General features: G+C 61.9%; 3 protein-coding genes across 5 annotated transcripts; 1 reads left to right on the top strand and 2 right to left on the bottom strand.

Annotated features, from left to right (window-relative positions):
* Window positions 1–4127: 4127 nt before the first annotated feature.
* Window positions 4128–12051, bottom strand: STXBP2 (syntaxin binding protein 2). Of its 2 annotated transcripts, XM_070416759.1 has the most exons (19): window positions 11990–12051; window positions 10724–10773; window positions 10407–10488; window positions 10088–10164; window positions 9855–9933; window positions 9659–9762; window positions 9228–9376; window positions 8944–9028; window positions 8735–8865; window positions 8523–8630; window positions 8140–8197; window positions 7977–8042; window positions 7252–7332; window positions 6936–7074; window positions 6460–6569; window positions 5655–5750; window positions 4880–4965; window positions 4613–4770; window positions 4128–4281 (listed from the first exon to the last, which is right to left on the bottom strand). In XM_070416759.1, exons 1-19 carry the CDS (start codon window positions 12024–12026, stop codon window positions 4196–4198), a joined length of 1782 nt encoding a protein of 593 aa, XP_070272860.1. In that variant the 5' UTR covers window positions 12027–12051; the 3' UTR covers window positions 4128–4195. The 2 variants fall into 2 exon arrangements, with proteins under 2 accessions (XP_070272860.1, XP_070272861.1); XM_070416760.1 differs by lacking the exon at window positions 11990–12051 and having other exon boundaries at window positions 10407–10562; window positions 10724–10768.
* Window positions 12052–15212: 3161 nt separating this feature from the next.
* PCP2 (Purkinje cell protein 2) lies at window positions 15213–17109 on the top strand. 2 transcript variants are annotated; one of them, XM_070414140.1, is made up of 4 exons: window positions 15213–15287; window positions 15804–15918; window positions 16197–16321; window positions 16919–17109. In XM_070414140.1, the coding sequence occupies exons 1-4, from the start codon at window positions 15213–15215 to the stop codon at window positions 17036–17038; spliced, it is 435 nt and encodes a 144-aa protein (XP_070270241.1). In that variant the 3' UTR covers window positions 17039–17109. The 2 variants fall into 2 exon arrangements, with proteins under 2 accessions (XP_070270241.1, XP_070270240.1); XM_070414139.1 differs by lacking the exon at window positions 15213–15287 and adding an exon at window positions 15527–15700.
* PET100 (PET100 cytochrome c oxidase chaperone) lies at window positions 17095–18493 on the bottom strand. The gene is made up of 4 exons (XM_070414142.1): window positions 18388–18493; window positions 17699–17785; window positions 17534–17566; window positions 17095–17239 (listed from the first exon to the last, which is right to left on the bottom strand). Exons 1-4 carry the CDS (start codon window positions 18412–18414, stop codon window positions 17156–17158), a joined length of 231 nt encoding a protein of 76 aa, XP_070270243.1. The 5' UTR covers window positions 18415–18493; the 3' UTR covers window positions 17095–17155.
* Window positions 18494–18627: the final 134 nt, after the last annotated feature.

Genomic DNA, 18627 nt, shown 5'->3' with positions numbered 1-18627 from the left:
ATTCTAGAAGGAGCCCCTGCATAGATAGCACAGGTGGGGCACTCCCGTCCTGGAATGTGTTCCTGACCTCAAGAACATGGGTGCTCACTCCATCCCAGAAGCCCTTCAGACGGCCCAAAGCATGGACATTAGCCTGAGTAAACCTTTCTTCTCACTTGTGGACCTATTCCCTAGCACAATGGGAACCGCTGCCAAGCCCAGGGCTGCCCCCATTAGAGTGTTAAATAATCGTAACATTATTATGTCAAGAATATATTATTATAATCTACATTATTATATTATTTCTATGTCAGCTAGTAGTTCCTGGGTGCTGCCTATCTACACTAATAAAAGAGAATGATACAAATTAACCATCACTCCATCACACCGCCACACCCACAAGCCATGCCCATCATCCAATCAGGAGCGAGTATGCAAATTAACCCAACTAAGATGGCGGTGGCCACGGAGCTGGAGTGAGCAGGAGGCTTGGGTTGCCCCCAGCGACGGAGAAAGCCAAGATTCCCACCTACCCTGGCTGGCCCTGGGCTACGCTCAAGGCTACAAAGTTTCAATTATAGAAGATAAATAAATCCCAGGGGAAAAAAAGAAAGAAAAAAAGGAGAGACTGGGAGCTTGGGTTGCTGGGGGGCGTGGCCAGCCTGAAAACGGCCATCAGCCCCTCACCCAGGCTGGCCAGGCACCCCAGCGGGACACTCCCACCCTGAAGGGGCTGTGGGCAGCTTGAAAATGGCCATCAGCCCCTCACCCAGGCTGGCCACACCCCTATGGGGTGAGGGTCCCCGCTTGGGGGCTTGGCCAGCCTGTAAACAGCCATCAGCCCCTCACCCAGGCTGGCCAGGCACCCCAGTGGGACCCCTCACCCTGAAGGGGCTGTGGCCAGCCTGAAAATGGCCCTCAGCCCCTCACCCAGGCTGGCCAGGCACCCCAGCGGGACCCCCACCCTGATCTGGGACACACTTCAGGGCAAACCAGCCGGCCCCCAGGCCTCTATCCTATATAATAAAAGGGTAATATGCAAATTGACCCTAACAGCAGAACAACTGGGACTGACTGGTCACTATGACACACACTGACCACCAGGGGGCAGACGCTCAATGCAGGAGCTGCCACCTGGTGGTCAGTGCACTCCCACAAGGGGAGCTCTGCTCAGCCACAAGCCAGGCTGACAGTACAGTGGTGGTGATGGGAGCCTCTCCCACCTCCTCAGCAGTGCTAAGGATGTCCGACTGCAGCTAGGCCTGCTCCCCGCTGGCAAGTGGACATCCCCTGAGGGCTCCCAGGCTGCCAGAGGGATGTCTGACAGCCAGCTTAGGCCCGATCCCCTGGGGAGCGGGCCTAAGCCAGCAGGTGGACATCCCCCAAGGGGTGCCAGACTTCGAGAGGGCACAAGCCGGGCTGAGGGACCCCCCCCCCCCCGAGTGCACAAATTTTTGTGCACCGAGCCTCTAGTATCCTTATAATGTGACCACTGGAGACCCTGAGATCTGCCCCTACCCCAGGCCTCCCTGGCGAGCTCATGTGTCCAGTTGCCTCCTGGGGATCTTGTATAGTAAAAATATAAATCATACAACTAGTGGGTTTCCATACAAACCCCCTAGTTGCTGAGAGGCAGTTCTTTTGAGAAGGACCTCAGTTCATTCCAGCACAAGGAACGTAAGGCTGGAAATCATCTTCAAGAGATCATGGGTCCAGTGGCGAGAACTGATGGCTGCTAACATCCCCATGAGGAGAGCTGGTGGAGACTAAAGGTACCTCTTCATCGGTTGGGATGGGTGAATCCTAAGGAAGAAGCTATAGATCACAAGGAAGCAAACAGTCAAGTCCAGGAAGGGGACCATTCCCCAGGATGGGCGGAGAACCCCAAAGAAGACGTGCCCTGAGGAAGTAAAGCAGAGGCCTCTCGAAGGTGGTGACATTGGAACTAAGATGGGGAGGAGGGAGGGATGCGAAATTTGGAGGAACAACTTGCAGGCAAGGAGACCAACAGGTGCAAAGGCCCTGTGGCAGGGACCCTCGTGCTGCGGGAGCAGCTGTGACTGACTGATCAATGGGAAATGGAGTTGGGGAGGGGACTTCACAGGACGCAGACAGAGGGAGGTTGGCATTTATTCTCATAGAAACGTTTTGAGGACTCTGGGTCAGGGTGTGGAGGGCCTGGCATGACACCTGGGACGCTGTCAGCCTGATACCGCTGGCGGCTGTGGCCCATGGGGGCTCACGAATACCCGTATAATCAAAATATCCTTAGGTCGGAGACATACCTGGGTATAAATAAAGGGCAAAGGTCAAGGCGGCTATGCAAGAGTTTTGTTGCGGCTTAATTACTGAGCACACCCTGATCTTCTTACCGCGTGTTTCTAATTGGAGTCACCTAAGCTCCGGGTGCAGCCGCAAAGGGGCAAAGAAACCGGGAAGTTGAGGCATAGCACCCCCTGGGGTTCACAGCGCTTACCTACACCAGCGGTCCTGGAGGAAAACGGCCCCTTCACAGGGAGGCGAGTTTAATGCCAGTTACATCGCTTCCGTGCTGAAGCCTCGCCAGGAGCCGTGCATCCACGGGAGCCGTCTCAGGGGTTGGTACCGACCCACATTCCCAAACACACACACACACACGCGCGCGCGAAAACTTTGCACACCACCCTCCTGCCCTGGTTGGAGTCATAAACCCTAGAATTGCTGGGGCGGACTCAGGGCTTCCCCAGCCCCACCTACGCACTGTGCGTGCGATTCTTCTAGGAAAAGTGGCCTTGGGCCCCCGAATTCTGAAAAGAATAGTTGGCTCCAACTTCAGGGCCAAATCCTCAGCAGCAGGAAAGAACTGTCCTGAGTGTCCCGCCCGGTCCCAGCCCAGTGCGGGCTACAGCCCAGGGCTGACTCCCAGGGTGACCGAGTGACATGAGCCGCGCTCCGGGGCGGGGAGGGGCAGCCACACCCAGCTCACCCGCCACCCGCCAGGCCCTGGCCTCTGGATACTGTCCCTCCGGCTTCATTCCACTCTCCTGCGTTTGCCTCCGCGGTGCCCTCTCCTCCCCTCCCTGACTCCTCCTCGTTCTCCGCTCAAACCTACCTCCTCCAGGAAGCCTTCCCTGACTGCCCGGCTGGCCTCCCACAGACCCCTCCGCCGGCGTCTGCCTGGTTATGCATCTGCACCCGAGACATCTGTCCTATTAGTGCTACTGACTCACATCTCACTTCAGCTGAGTGTTCTGGGCTGAACTGTGTCCCCCTAAAATCCATATGTTGAAGCCCCAACCTTCAGTACCTTGGATGCGACTGTATTTAAAAGGCCTTTAAAGAGACAAGTTAAAACGAAGTCATGAGGGTGGGACCCAGTTCGATATGGCCGGTGCCCTTTAAAGAGATGAGGGCACACTTAGAGGGGGGCCAGGGGGAGGGGGGGCACAGGGAGAAGACAGATGTCTAGGAGTCCAGGAGAGAGGCCTCAGGAGAAGCCAACCCTGCCAACGCCTTCACTTGTGCTTCCAGCCTGCTCAGCCGGGAGGAGACAGCTCTGTTGTGGGAGTCACCGGGACTGCGGGGCTTGGTTACGGCAGTCCTAGGCAAGGCACACCTCCGGTAAAGGCTGCGATAAGCCTGCAGTTAGGAGCCCCTGGGGACACCCTGGGGTTCGGAGGAGGGTGAAGGGAGAATTCTAACTTGCTGGGGTGGGAGTCAGGCATGATTTGCTGCGTGCTCGTCCTCACGTAAATGCAGTCTGATCCTGGGAGCTGGAGGAGACCCCAGCCTGTGGGGCTGCAGCCTCTCAGGACAGCTCCCAGGGGCGTGGGAGGGAGCACTGTGTTTGCTCCCGTTGAGCCGTCAAGGTCACTCTAGTGACACTGGAGGAACAGCAACCGTCACCCATCAGCTTTCTGCCACCATCTCTTATTTCCTCTGCAGAGCACGGCATCGCCAGCCCCGCTTTGGGGAAGGGGAACCCAGCAAATCGGCCAGGACCTCCCAATAGTGTCTGGGAGATACTATTCAAACCAGAGCCCTAGTTCTTCACCTCCACTTGGCTCCAGGTGTCCTCTGGCAGGACCGCAGGGTGTGACGGGGCTAGGCACAGGCCGCGGAGGCCGCCCGTTACCGCGCCCTCGGAAAGGAAGCAGATGGGTGCTGGCCCCAGACAGAAGAGAGGACTTTATTTTTCTGGAAAGGGAGGGGTGCAGGTCAGGGTGGGCCTGGACGGTCAAGGCAAGGAAATGTCCTCTAACTTCTGGTCCAGCATCTTGAGGTCGTCCAGGAAGCGGGTTGGAGTGAGGATGTGTGAGGAGCCTGGGCAGGAGGGGAGGGTTGGGGTCGATGCCTCGGTCCCTGACACCTCCCAGCCAGGGAGGCTCTCACTGGGAGACCAGGCCTTGACTCTGAGCACCCCGTGTACACACAGGGACCCAGCCCCGGCTGACCCCTCCCGGGGAACCCAGTCCACTTCCCTCATCCAGGGCTCTCAGGTGCTAGCTCTGCAGAGGTGGGCGCTAAGCACCCAGCTGTCAGGCCCACCTCCTAAAGGACCTCGGAGTCTTGCCCCAGCCCGAGGGACCCAGGCACAGGGGAGTCAGGCTCCCGGTCCCACCCCAGCCCAGGGACCCCAGTCCTGGCTACTCACCAATCAGCACCTCCCACTTGCCGTCCGTGGCCCTGGTCACTTCGTAGGCGGCCCTCATTTCTGACATGGCCACGCCGCCCAAAATGTAGATGATGAGCCGCGGCCCCGCCCGGGCCTCCACACCAGCCTTGTTCTTGTGCCAGTGGCCGAAGCGGGCGCTGTGGGTGGGACGCGGGGAGGGCAGAGGTCAGTCTGGGCAGGAGACACCCCCCACACCCCCAATTAACGGGCCTGGGCACCAGCAGGGGGCAACCCCAACACCTTCACCTGACTGCAGCCTGAGAGCTTGGCATGGGGGCGGGGTCAGACACAAAGGGCCATAGCTTGCGGTCCAGCCGGTCCTCCACAGCATCCTGGGGCCAGAAAGGGAGGCTTAGGAGAGAAGCTTCAGGTGATGGGGCCCAGGCCCTGGAATCCCACACTAGGTGTTTCAGGAGCCAAGATCCGGGCAGACAGGAGCCACCATCTGCCTCTCCATCCCCTCGGGGACCTAGGAGTCTGGACCCTCTGTCCTTGTTGGACTCCAGTGCCCCTCAGAGACCCAGGCACCAGGCGCTCATGGTCCTTGGAGGAGTCAAGGTCACTGGCCCCGAGCATGTAAGAGTGCCAGGACTCTGCAGGGACAGCAGGCTGGGAGCCAGGAAGCCGGCCCTGACCCGGCCCTTTTTCTTTTTGCTGCTTTTAGTGCCGAGGATGGGCAGGGGGGAGGCACAGGGGGGAGGGGACGTGGGGCTTTCCCAGAGATGGGAAGAGACTAGGGGGTAGAGAGGGTCACAGGAGGCACCGGTGGGTGGAGAGAAGCTGAGCCCTCCCACAAGGGGCCCTTCTGCTGCCCCAATTCCTTGGGTGTGGGTTTGGGGTACCCCCTGGCAGAGCAGACTAGATGCTGGGGATGCCTGTAATAAGGGATATTTCATGATGCCCCAAGGCTCTGAGCATGAGGGGGCTGAGCTGATGCCTGGATCAGTGCAGGACTCGGTGGGGGCAGGAGAGGTGAGGCCTCAACCCCTATCCTCCCAGGGCCCACCCCCACCCGTGGTACCTCCATCACATCCTTGACGACTGGAGTCCAGCGGGACAGCTGATAGGTGGGCTCCAAGCGCTCCCTCCGCTCCAGCCGGCTGGAGACCCCAGGGCCCTGCAGGCGAACATGGCAGGCGGTGGGGGATTGAGGAGGAGGCTGGGGGCTCCTGCTGCTTGGGCGGTTGCAGAAAGATGGGGATATGGACAGAACTAGAGAGAGAATGAGAGGGGGGGGGGGGGCGGAGAAACACAGAGACAGTGAGACAAAGAGGGAGCACAGAGAAAGAGGACAAAGAGAGAAATGAGGACAGAGATGGGAGGACACAGAGAAACAGGGGAGCGGAGAGGTGGGAGGTGGAGCGAGGGGACCGGGAGGGAGATGGGAACTATGAGCGGCGCACTGGAGTGTGGAGGATGTGCAGGGCCAGAGACAGGAGAGGCTGAGCAGAAGGCTGAGCAAGGAAGCTGCTGTGTGCTGGGTGCACGGGAGCCCTCCGAGATGCCCAGGAGCCCAGGCCACTGTGTGTTCTCACCGCAGGGTTAGCAACGAGCTACCCGCCGCGGGGACTGCACCACATTCCCCAGGACCTGGGCTCTGCCCACACCTCACCACCCGGCTGAATGGTGACCCGCTGGGCACAGACCAGTCACTGCACAGCATTCTCTGCCCCCCCCACCCCCACCCCCAATCCACACCACACCCTGTGGACCCCACCCCCCAGGGCTCAGGCTGACGCCTGCCCTCTCCACAGGCACCGCCCCCACTAAGCCCACATCTGCCTCCCACCCAGACTCTGCCGCCCCCCCCACCCCACCCCGCATACCCCGGGGTTGGTGACAGTGGCCCCCAACTGCTCCAGATTCCGGATGAGGCTGCTGTGGGCCTGCACGTTGGCGTGCTGGATCAGCTTGGCCAGGTTCTCCTCACTGACACCTGGTGGAGGGGTGGGTGGGCTTTCATGGGTGGGATTCTCATGGGGGTGGGCGCTGGGAGGGCAGGGGGACAGAAGGTGGCCATGCGACCTCCTGGGTTAGGGTGTGTGAGGAGGTCCTAGGGCCTGCAGTGCCAGCGGGGGCCTGACATCAGATTCTGGGTGGGGATGGAGCCTCGCAGGGCAGATGGGGGGGTGGGGAGGGGGGTGGGGAGGGGTCTCCGGAATTAGTTGAGGGGCCAAGTTGGAAGGAGTCACAGGTTCTTAGGGTCCGGTGTGCTAATGGAGCTCGCATGTCAATGAGGGTTCCCAGGTCAGTGGAGGGGGTGTCCTGAGGAACCACAGGAGCCCAGACCCCCCCGACCCACCGTTCCGCAGGAGAATGTAGAGCAACAGGACACGGATCTTGTCGTAGGCGGGCACTGCTGCGTCCAGCAGCACGGGCACGATCAGCTTCATGGCGTCCTTTATCTTCTCCCCCTCCGCGTCCGAGCCCAGGGCCAGGTCCTGCGGGGAGCGGGGTCCGCGGTCCTGTGAGCCGCCTGGGGGAGGGGCGTGGCAGGAACACGCCCAGGACCCCCTAGCCCTTTGGGGCCTGCTTCCTCCTCGTGCCTGGTCTCTGCAGGGGCAGCCCCCGGCCACCAGCAAGCCCTCCCTCCTCATGGGCCACCTCGGCTGCCCCACCTGCTCCACACCGCACAGCTTCTCCACCGGACCCTTGAAGCGCTTCATGCAGTCGTCAGCCAAGTGCAGGTGCGTGGAATACTGCGGGGTGGGGGTGGGAGTCAGGGTGACGGAGACGGAGGGGAGGTGGGTGGCAGGGTGGGGGGGTCAGGGGTGACAGAGACAGAGGGGAGACGGGCGGCAGGTGTGGGGGAGTCAGGGTGACAGAGACGGAGGGGAGACGGGCGGCAGGTGTGGGGGGGTCAGGGTGACGGAGACGGAGGGGAGGTGGGTGGCAGGTGTGGGGGAGTCAGGGTGACAGAGACGGAGGGGAGACGGGTGGCAGGTATGGGGGGTCAGGGTGACAGAGACGGAGGGGAGGTGGGTGGCAGGTGTGGGGGGTCAGGGTGACAGAGACGGAGGGGAGACGGGTGGCAGGTGTGGGGGGTCAGGGTGACGGAGACTGAGGGGAGACGGGTGGCAGGTGTGGGGGGTCAGGGTGACAGAGATGGAGGGGAGGTGGGTGGCAGGTGTGGGGGGGTCAGGGTGACGGAGACTGAGGGGAGATGGGTGGCAGGTGTGGGGGGTCAGGGTGACAGAGATGGAGGGGAGGTGGGTGGCAGGTGTGGGGGGTCAGGGTGACAGAGACGGAGGGGAGGTGGGTGGCAGGTGTGGGGGGTCAGGGTGACAGAGACGGAGGGGAGGTGGGTGGCAGGTGTGGGGGGCAGGTTCCTGCCTGCACTCACCTTGTTCAGCTCCTTCTGGTATTGTGGCATCTTTTTCAGGATGTGGGACAGGTCTTTGATGTTGGCCTAGGGACGGAGTGGGGGTGAGGTTCCCACTCCAGGCTTGGGATCCAGGCTGAGGCCCCACCCCCAAGCTGCCCTTCCTCGTGCAGGCCGGCCGTACCTTGTCGGTGGTCATTCTCTTGCTCTCACAGAATGTCTTCAGGAGCTCCGTGACCTTCCTGGCAGTGAGGGTGGGTAGGGGTGAGGTTTGGGGCTGGTGCCAAGAATGTAGCTTGAGGGTAGTGTGGGGGTCACACAGCTGGGGGGGGGGGGGGTCTGGGAGCCAGGGGACACATGTCCCTGCACCATGCCGGGTGGCAGCCCACCTGGGGACACTGGAGAGTTGGCTGAGGGGCGTGGCTTGTATAGGGGAGCACTCACCAAGGGTGGAAGGCCTGTACCAGGCCACAGTGGGGGAGCAGTGGCGATGCTGGTGGGAGGGATACAGGCGGGGACCACGGTGCAGAAGGGCCCACCCCCAGCTGCCCACCCCCACACACGTACTTGGACACGTCCGCAATGTGCATGTGCCGCAGCTCTACCCACAGGTCATCGTCCTCATCCAGCAGCACCGCCTTCTCACAGGCCTCGCTCAGCCCGGTGGTCTCGTACCTGCAGGCGGGAGACACGAAGGTCAGGGGCACGAGCTGAGGACCAGGGGCCCAGGGGCCCGGGTCAGTTGTGATGGGGGAAAGGGGTTTCTGGGAACCGCCCACCTGTACGTGTCCTGCTCAATGTCCAGCAAGTCATAGGCCATGGCCTGGAACGTGAGCTCATGCAGCAGTGGGGACACGGGGTCGGCCGCCCGGTCCATGATCAGCAGCTGCGAGCGGGTTTTCTCAGGGCCCTGGGGTGGGCAGGGATGAGGACATTAACCCTGACCCTGGCTGGGGCCTCGCCCCACCTCCCCAGCACACCCCCTTACCTCGCCCAGGCTGGGAGTGTCTGCCTTGAAGGCATTCAGCTTGGCCAGGACTGCGTGGGCCAGCTGGGCCGTGTCCTCTGGTCCCCTGGGGGTGGGATGGGCAGATATGGGGCCAGAGGGAGTGGTGTTGGGGAGGGCCAAGCACAGACTGGGGGTCAAGCATGGGGCCAGGGATAGGAGTCAGGTAACCGGGTGAGGACCGGGGCTAGGGTCCACAAAGAGGTGAAAGGTGGGATGCAGGATGGGGCCGGGGGCAGGGGGCAGCATCAGGGTGGGGTCCCCACTTGTGGTAGCGGATGGCTGGGTACTCCTGCAGGGTGGCGCAAAGCGTGGCAATCTGCTGGGCCAGCGCCTCAAGCTGCCGTGCCCGCTCCCCTGCCCGGAAGGGGCAGTAGAGGTTGTAGGTGCTGTGGGGGGCATCCAGGGAGAACACCTGCAAGGACACCAGTGCCAGCGCTGCCTGGGGCATGCACCTGCCTGGAGGGGGGGATGGAGAAATACCCAGCACCTGCCCCCCTTGGGCGGGACAACTCGGGGCTGCTCTGTGCCCCTTGCAGCTGCCCAGTGGGGCGCAGCTCCAGGTGCCCCGGTCATTCCATGTTGGCTCCTCTCCCCTGACGCGCTGTCCCCTTTGTCCCTGAGCCTGTTTCTGAGGGAGCCTGGGCTGCCGGGTAACAGGCCCCCACAACCGGCCCAGGGCGAGGCTGGGCTGTACCTGGGCCTCGTAGGGGAGGAAGGCAAGGTGGATCTCCTTCAGCGTCTTCACTACCTTTGCCAGACGGGAGCGGCCCAGCTCAGTGAACAGAGGCTCAGGGCAGGCTAGGGGGGCAGGAGGGCACATTAGACCAGGGCCGGCCCCACCCCAGCCTCAACCCCTTCTCCGGCGCTCTCCGCAGGTGATCCTCACTCACTGTCCGTGAAGAAGATGTGTGCCGCTTTGTAGGTGAAGGTGGGGGTCCCCCGGAAGTCTGCGATCAGGGCCTGCACCGACTGGGAGATGCAGATCAATCTCCAGGCCTGGCCCTGCACCCCCAGAACCCCTGTCTGCTGCCCCAGCCCCTCAGCCCTGCCTGTGCTCCCGCACACATGCAGACGTGCAGAGGGGCGTGCACCCACACACTCACACACTCGCTCACATAGGCACCTTCTCCGTGGGGCTCAACAAGTAAATGGCCTCCAGGCTGGGGATGGGTTCTCGCCGCTTGTTGATGTCCTCCACAACTAGTCGGAACAGAGGAAGGGGCACGTGAAGGCAGCATTGGGACCGGCTCTGCACTTCAGGGTCACACAGCCACACCCCAGGGGCTATGCATTCTGGGGGCCCTACACGGAGTTCACGCTGAGGGTTCTACACAGGTACACACACAGGGTTGCCCAGCTGGGGAGTCCTGTGTGGGGGTTGCCCATCATGAGCTCCCACTCTCAGGCCCCATCTGGAGAGCATGGGGTGGGGTGTCACTCACTGGTGATGCCCTCAGCCAGGATGTCTGACATCTTGCAGCAGGATGACAAAATGCGCATGCTTGGGTGGTCCATGATGAGCACCTGTCCAGATGGACGGAGAGATGGACGATGGGCGGACAGGTGGGCAAGAGAGGCTGAAGCTGCCCGAGGTGGGGCTGGGGCGGTGAGCAGGACTGTCAGCTTCAAGAGCTGGGGGAGGACCCAGGACCCCAGCCCCACTCATCAGACCCACCCAGACCCCTCCGGGAGTTTGGGGGTGCCTCCCATTCAGGGCACCCCACATTTGTTTGCACGAACCATTCTGGCTCACCCCTACCTTCCATTCGCCATCCTTTTTGACGCTCCGAATGACTCCATTCAAAATTTCTGTGGGAGAGGGTGGGCTTAGGATGCTGGGTCCTCTGCCCCCGACACACACACACACACACACACACACACACACACACACCCTTAAGCCATCTGGGTCCAGGCTGGGCTTCCATCTTAACTCCCGTTTACCTCTCCCCCATTCTGTGACGTAGCTCCTGTGTCACCCCCCAACTTGTAAACAGGGAGGCGGAAGTTCGAAGAGGGCAAGTGACGAGACTAGGCGCCCTGAATGGCTCAGTGGCCAGAGCCTGTTACACAAGCAGCCGGATAAATACGCTTTAGATGAGCAGTAACCGCAAAGTCGGGGCTCGCATACGGTCCTCCTGCCGCCAGAAATGACCTTGGCTTCACCATGGGCTACGTCAACCACGCCTGGTGCGGAGGTTTTAACCAGAGTCCCCACTCCACATCCATCAGTTTCCACTGGACGAGAATGCAGGAGCCCCTGGTCCCCGGCTTTGAAATGTGCCTGGCTAGGGTCATTCCATCACCCAACCTCCAGCCTCGGTTTCCTCATCTGTAAAATGGGATCAGTGGCCTTCGGGCCCCCTTTAACCACTATGCAGGAGGTTCCTTCTTCAGTTGGGGTGCTGGGGGTTGACCGCACTCCGCCTGCCCAGCGGAAGGGGGACACGGGAAGGAATGGCCCGCCCTGCCCGAGTGTCACCACTGTTATCTGGGCAGCCAGGGCGGAAGGAGCAGCTGAGGCCGGAACTACCCGAGGTTCAGGACGGCGATCTCCACCCCTCCCCCAAGTCCAGCCCCGCACTGCCCGGACGCCTGGGTCCTCACGTCGTATGGGGCGCGGAGGAAGGCCCCCCACCCCTGGACTAGAACCGGGGCCTGGACACACCTCCGGAGCACGCCCCCCAGCTGGGGTCGCCGGTCAGCACCCAGCCCGGCCCAACCTGCAGCATCGGGCCCCAGAACCCAGCCCCCAGCACGCTGTCCGCTCGGAGACCCGGGAGCCTGGACGCCCAGCTGTGCCTGGCGCCGGCCCTCGGGCTCCCGGGGCGCAGTCCCCCAAGTGCGCTCGACTCCGGCTCGGGGGAGCCGGGTGGTGCCGCTGCAGCCAAGTGCCGCCCGCCCCCTCGAGGAGCAGGTGCGACGCCGGCCCGGCCCCCACCTGGCCGCCGCCGGGGCCCCGGAGTCCGTGCGCCCCCGGCCCCCGCCCCCCAGGGGACGCCAGAGCCCGGCCCGGGGCGACACTCACTTTCCCCCACCACCGCCTTCAGCCCCGAGGGCGCCATCTTCCCCAAGGGGCGCCGCCGCTTCCGGGTCTGTCAAAGGTGGGGGCGTGGCCTCGCGCGCCACCCACGTGGGCCCCGCCCCGCCCCGCCCCGCCCGGCTGGGGAGGAAGGTGGAGGATGTGCCGAACAGCCCGCAGCGCTGCCGGGCCCCCTCCGCGCTCGCTTCGTGCCCGCTCCCTCCCTCCCTAACGTCAGCACAAACGTCCTCAGGTGAGGACGGAGCCGACCGGGGAGCCGCCCCCGAGGTGCTCCGCACAGCCTGGTGCGCTGGTAGCACACACCGGTCATGGGTGACAGTCACATTCCAGGCTGATAGACACGTGAGCGAGCGGGGTGGCCGCTCTCACACACCTCAGTTCACACCTGACTCGGAATTTCAGGCCGGCCCTGGTCAGACCCGCAGGGACGGGGGCTCGGCTTTAAAGTGTGATGCCCGTGCGTGAAGGCAGAGCCCCGAACCGCTCCTCCATTTAGTGTTTATTGAGTCGACCCGGTCCTTTGCCATTTGCATGGGGCAGACAACAAAGGGTCTGCCAAGTGGGACTTGGCGTGGAGTTCAGGAGGGAGGGGAGAGAAAATATTCAATTCTGCCCCGAAGGAAACAAACAGAGATAGTAGCAATGCCGTGTGGAGGAGGGGTTCTTTATCGGCCGTGGAACTGTTGCGCGTGGAATTGGGGTCCTTTCACGGAGTCGCAACCAGAGGAACCCTCTGAGGGGGTGGCCTTTAGACTTAACCGGGATGACACCAAGCAGCAGCCATGCCGGGATCCAGGCAGCCAAGAGCAGGTGATGGTGGGGACGGCCGGGCAGGAGGTGAGCTGGAGGGGCTGCACAGGCCAGCCGTCCCGAGGACAGAGCAGGCCTGAGCCAGCCCATCTGCCTGGGATTGAGAGGTTCCCGGGGTGCAGGACCCTGATAACCTGGAGCAGTTCCAGGCAAACCAGGGCTGGCCACTCCAGACAGAGACTTGGGTTCTTTTTCCACCTTCTTTCTTTTCCTTCCTTTCTTCATTCTTTCCTTCCTTTTTTTTCTTTCTTCCCTTCCTCCCTTCCCCCTGCCCTTCCCTCCCTCCCACGCTCTCCTTTCCTTTTCTTTAACAGTTCTGTTGAGCCCTGACCGGTTTGGCTCAGTGGATAGAGCGTCGGCCTGCGGACTCAAGGGTCCCAGGTTTGATTCCGGTCAAGGGCATGTACCTTGGTTGCGGGCACATCCTCAGTGGGGAGTGTGCAGGAGGCAGCTGATCCATGTTTCTCTCTCATGGATGTTTCTCTCTATCCCTCTCCCTTCCTCTCTGTGGAAAATCAATAAAATATGTATTTTAAAAACCAGTTCTGTTGAGTTATATCACATATTAGTTCTGTTAAACAGCTTTCAGCATATTCAGTGCTGCGCAGCCATCATCAGTCCGTTCCAGAATACAGTATTTCCATGGCCCCCAAGCTGTTTGGGTTTTCTCCCGAGGACAGTGAGGACCAAGGGAGAGTTCTGAGCAGGGGAAGGAGGGACCCCTGCACCTTCTAAGGGTGGTGGGGGGGGACAAACTGCAGGGACCAAGGGGGGCGCTGGGAGACCACGAGGAAGCTGGGATCACCTCTAGCTGCACAGCCTGTCCCCTGGGGGTGAGAGTCTATAGGGCCTGCCACCCACACTACCCTCTGTGAGGGTGACCAGGCTTTTCAGCTGTTACAGGCTGAATGGGCTCCTGTCCCCTCCATCCCTAAAAAAGGTATGTTGAGCCCGGCCGATGTGGTTCAGAGGTTGAGCATTGACCTATGAACCAAGAGATCGCCGGTTCAATTCCTGGTCAGGGCACATACCCGGGTTGCAGGATCAATCCCTTGTGTGGGGCAAGCAGGAGGCAGCCAGTCAATGGTTCCCTGTCATCATTGATGTTTCTCTCTTTCCCTCTCCCTTCCTCTCTGAAATCAATAAAAAGAAATCCTAACCCCCAGGACCTCAGAATATGACTGTATTTGGAAATAGGGTCATTGCAGGCGAGTTAAAATGAGGTTATACTGCAGTCGGGTGGGTCCCTAATGCAATGACTGGGGTCCAGGTGAAGACAAGGATACATGGAGCATCATGTGATGAGAGGCTGCGAGTGTGGCACTGTGGCTACCATCCAGGGACCACCGAGGCCTGCCGGCAGCCACTAGAAGCAGGATGAGGCAAGGAAGGGTGCCCCCCACAAGCTTCAGGAGCACGCCCGGCCTACACCGTTTCCAACGCTGGCCTCCAGAACTGTGTGCCCATAATGTCTGTGTTCTAAGCTGCCCGTTCGTGACAGGGCAGCCCCAGGAGTAACTCGTCCGTGGCGGAGCAGCACATCACGCTGGCATCGAGGACTGAAGCCGTGGAGAGTGTGACCCTGAATAAGGGCAGGGCTGCCTGTGGAGGGGGACCAAGCTTGGCCCTCAGGTGGGGGTGGTGACAATGTGGCCTTTTATTCCAGGAAGAAACTTTCACTAATTTCTAGAAAGGCATCTTGAGGAGGGAGTGGGGTGTGGATGGGAGCCTCCCAGGGGCATCCCCTCCCAGGCCACTGAGAGGAAGCCACAGCTGTGGGGTGGGAGGAGGTGGGCAGCAGGGGCAGGGCTTTCCTACTGGTCTCCCTCCCCAGAAAAGGCTGGGGGCACAAATCAGAGACAGGAGATCCCAAACCTCGCCTTGGGGGCCTATGGGAGGCAACCAGACCCAGGCACAGTGAGTAGGGGCAGCAGTTGCCAGGAGACAGAGCTAGGCTGGCAGGGAGTGCCTCAGGAGCCTTGAGGCCCGACTTACCCTACCGCCTGCAGATGGCAACTGCCTTCCGGCCCGAGAGACCACCCTACTGCTTCCCGCTGCTGGGCTGCAGACCCCCCTGAGCAGCCCTGTTCCCAGTGGGGCCCAGCCAGCCCCCACGACCCAATGTGGGGACTCTGCTCTGGCCTGCTGTGTCCCACCTGAGTTCTGGAGGCACAGGGAGTCCTGCCAGGTTCCAACCCAGGTCACCCAGCGTCCTACCCGACGGCAGCCCCAGCAGTGCGCAGGGGAAACCATTATCTGGATCATCTTTATGGAGCTTAAGCTTGGGTGGGAGCAGATGGGTGTGAGCTGGGGATTTGGGGCTCGTATCCACTGCCCCCCATGTCTGCCTTTTAAAAAGCCTTTCCTGGCCCGGGGCTGGGCCAGAAGCTAGCAGAGAATGGACGGGGTCCAGGAAGCGGGAGCAAAGATGGATGGGGAAGAGGTGGGTGGGGGTTCAGCGCCCTGTGTCAAGGTAAGCAGGTCCTCCCTCTCTCAATTCCTCAAGAGCAGTGAATGACAATAACCAGTTTGTAGGGCATCTAATTAGTGATGAGTCTCTTGGGATCCCTGACCCAGTTTGCTGCCCAAGGACGTAGGGGTGGGCATGAGGGTCCACGTGCCTACCGCAGCCCCAGGGCAGGTCAGTCCTCAGCGATGCGGTGAGCTGGGTGGGGGGAGGGTGCTGGGATTTTCGGGCGGCCCCCGGGATGTTTTCCTGGCTGGTGTCCATAGTCAGGCCCCAATCTAAAATGGCAGAAGCTTCTCCCTTGAGGCAGCACCACGTGCAGAGGCACTGATGGCCGGACCCTGCGGGCTGGGATTGTGAAGGAGACTCTGGTCTCATTCACAGCGGCTCTGCAGAGCAGCGCATCAGCGGGGACCATGGTGAGAGCCACGGAGGGGAGGGCAGATGCTGGGGCCAAGGTGGGAGCTGGTGAGGGGTCCCCCAACTGAGGGGCCAGCTGGACCAGATGTGTCTGTCTCCCAGGCGGGCTCTCCAGACCAAGAAGGCTTCTTCAACCTGCTGACCCATGTGCAGGGCGACCGAATGGAGGAGCAGCGCTGCTCGCTACAGGCAGAGCCAGGCACCACCTCCAAGAGCCGTGAGAGTGGGCAGTGGGTGGAGGGAGGGTGTGCTGCCTGGAGGTAAACGGGGTAGGGCGTAGCCGTACAGGACAAGTTACCATCTAGGCAAGAGTCTGTCTGAGAGGGAGGGGGCAGCTGGGGACACAGATGCTTGTGGGTCGAGGGGCAAGGCTCGGCAGGGGAGCCGAGTGCGCTTCCTGGAGGAGTGGGAGGGAGGGTGGGCTGAGGGTCCGGCTGGCCGCGTTCCCTGGCATCTGTGTATGTGTTCACCTTCACCTGCTTGTGCTCCCTGCAGAGAGTGGCCCCACGCCGGAGATGGACAGTCTCATAGACATGCTGGCCAGCACCCAGGGTCGCCGCATGGATGACCAGCGTGTGACAGTCAGCGCCCTGCCTGGTTTCCAGCCTGTGGGCCCCAAGGTAGGTGATATTCTGCTGGGGCTGAGGGAGACCAGCCATGCTGAGCACCCCAATCCTGCCTCTCACCCCCAGTTCGGAGTGAATGGGGCCCCACCCCTACCGGTCTATCATGTGCTCCTTGGAGATGAGTGCCTGCCTGTGTCCTTGCCCGTCCCAAGGCCCTGGCCAATCCAATACCTGACTGTAGACAGGAGCACGAAGGCCCAGACAAGGCCCAGAGGCCACAAGGTCATGCAGAGGGCACATGAAACCAGAGCCATGGCTGAGGGTGTCAGGGAGGGTTGACAGAGCAAACCCCTCTCCTGGGAAGACATCCTCAGGGAGGAGGGCACACGAGCTAATACACTCACGTGTGTCTATGTCACATGTAATCATGCACAGCTTGGGTTCTGATCAAGACCCCAGTGGGATTCCCAAGGTCCCCCACCTCACACCCAAACTGCACCCTAACTGTTGAGCAACGAAGGTATGTAGAAGCTCCAGGATGGTGGGGGCAGACGGCGGGCGGTTTGACGGTCCCCTCCTTCCAATGCTTGCGCGACTCGGGCCAGCACTGCCCTTGGCCTCTCCCTCTGGTTGACCCCTCTTCTTCCACAGGACGGAGCGCAGAAACGAGCTGGGACCCTGAGCCCCCAACCCCTCCTCACCCCTCCGGACCCCTCTGCTCTCAGTTTCCGTCGGAACAGCAGCCCCCAGCCCCAGACACAAGCCCCGTGAGGGCCTGAGCCATCTTGCACCCCACTCGTGCCCCCCAAAAGCAGACAATAAAACACTTGCAGGAGAAAGAACTGAGTGTGTGTTGTTTCACGGGTGGCACGCGGGCACTTGGGGGTTTCAGGCGCTCTGCTGGGCAGCGCGAAGGAGCTTCTCCTCCCGCTGCTTCCGTATCCTCGCTTTGAATTCTTCTAGTTCTTGGCGCTAATGGTGAGCAAGAGGTGGGACATATGACAGGTCAGCGCATGGAAGGCAGACATTGGTGCCCCCTGCCCTCCCCTACGCCACCCCGCCCCTACGCCCCCGCCCTGGCTTTAGACTTCAGTGTCTGCACTGGAAGCCCTGGGCCAGTCACACGCAGGTCCAAGTGGATCCGCTTCGCCGAGTGGGGAGAGGACGGCAAGGGAACCATGTGGTCCTCTGCTCAGCTTGCTGCTCCCGACCCATCCCGGGGAGCCAGGCCCCCTGTCCCGCTGGGGGGAAGAGGGTGTCGCGTACCTGGTCCTCCTTCTCAGGCGGCCACAGCTCCCTCTGCGGGGGTAGAGCCACAGGTAAGCCAGGAGCCTCCCGAGCCCACACCCAGGGCAGGTGAGCTCCCGGCCGGCAGACACCGGCGCCCCTGCGCTCCCACCCCGGAAGCCCACCAGCACTCCCGGCGCCCACCTTCCGCTGTATGACGGAGCCCTCGAACCACTCGGCCTGGTTGGCAATCCAGAACATCGCCACCGGGAAGGTGAGGTAGAGCGTCATCTGCGAGGGGGGCGGCGAGGCGCAGGCCGCTCAGAGCCTGTGGACCACCCTCTAGCACAGCCCAGCCGCCCTCCTCGGGGCCCCCCCGGAACCCCAAGATTACGGGGTCTGGCCGCCATCGCCCAAGGCGCCTTACTTCTGAAAGCTCCCTCCCGGAGGCCACACTCCCCCTGGCCCAGGAGCACAGAGCTCCCCCCTCACGGCCCCGCCCCCAAAGGCGGGTCCCGGGAGCTCCCCGAACCCCTCGTCCTTCGGCGTCTACTCCCTAGGGTAGGAGCCTCCCTACCGGACACACCCCCCATCCAAAGCCCAAGAGCTCCCCGAGTCTGCAGCCTTCTTCCTTCCAGAGCCCCGGCTCTGACCACCCCTCTCGGCAGGCCCTTCCTCACAGCAGCCCTCCCAGAGCCGCCCTCCCCGGAGCCCCTCCTCTGGGCTTCCGACCCTAAAGGGCCTTCTCAGATCTCGGGGTCCCTCCCCAGAGCGCCCTCTCTGGGATCCTCCTTCTCAGAGCTGCCTCCTCAGGTCCAGGAAGACGCCCCGCCCCACCCTCCCACCCCGGTGCCCTCCCGCTCCGGTGCCCACCCGCCCCGGCGCCCACGGACCCGAAACACCTCCAACTTCACGCCCATGTCGCTCCCCTGAGGCCACAAAGTCGCTCCGGTCCAAAGCCAGCCCTCCAGAGACAGCAGCGTCTCCGGAAGTCACGGGCTCGACCGCAGAAGTTGATTGGCCGAGGAGCTCTCGCGTTTAATGACATCATCTCCGGCTCTCACTCTACTTCCGGTCGCTGAAGAAGACTGAGGGAAAGTCGCGACCCGACTGCGCGCTCCGAACGTGGTCAG

This window comes from Myotis yumanensis, unplaced genomic scaffold (genome assembly GCF_028538775.1).
Source record: "Myotis yumanensis isolate MYYU_CA2020_CCGP unplaced genomic scaffold, mMyoYum1.0.hap1 SCAF_5, whole genome shotgun sequence".
NCBI classification, from domain to species: Eukaryota; Metazoa; Chordata; class Mammalia; order Chiroptera; family Vespertilionidae; genus Myotis; species Myotis yumanensis.
The sequence above is the reverse complement of the archived record's forward strand: the minus strand, read 5'-3'. Positions and strand labels throughout refer to the sequence as shown.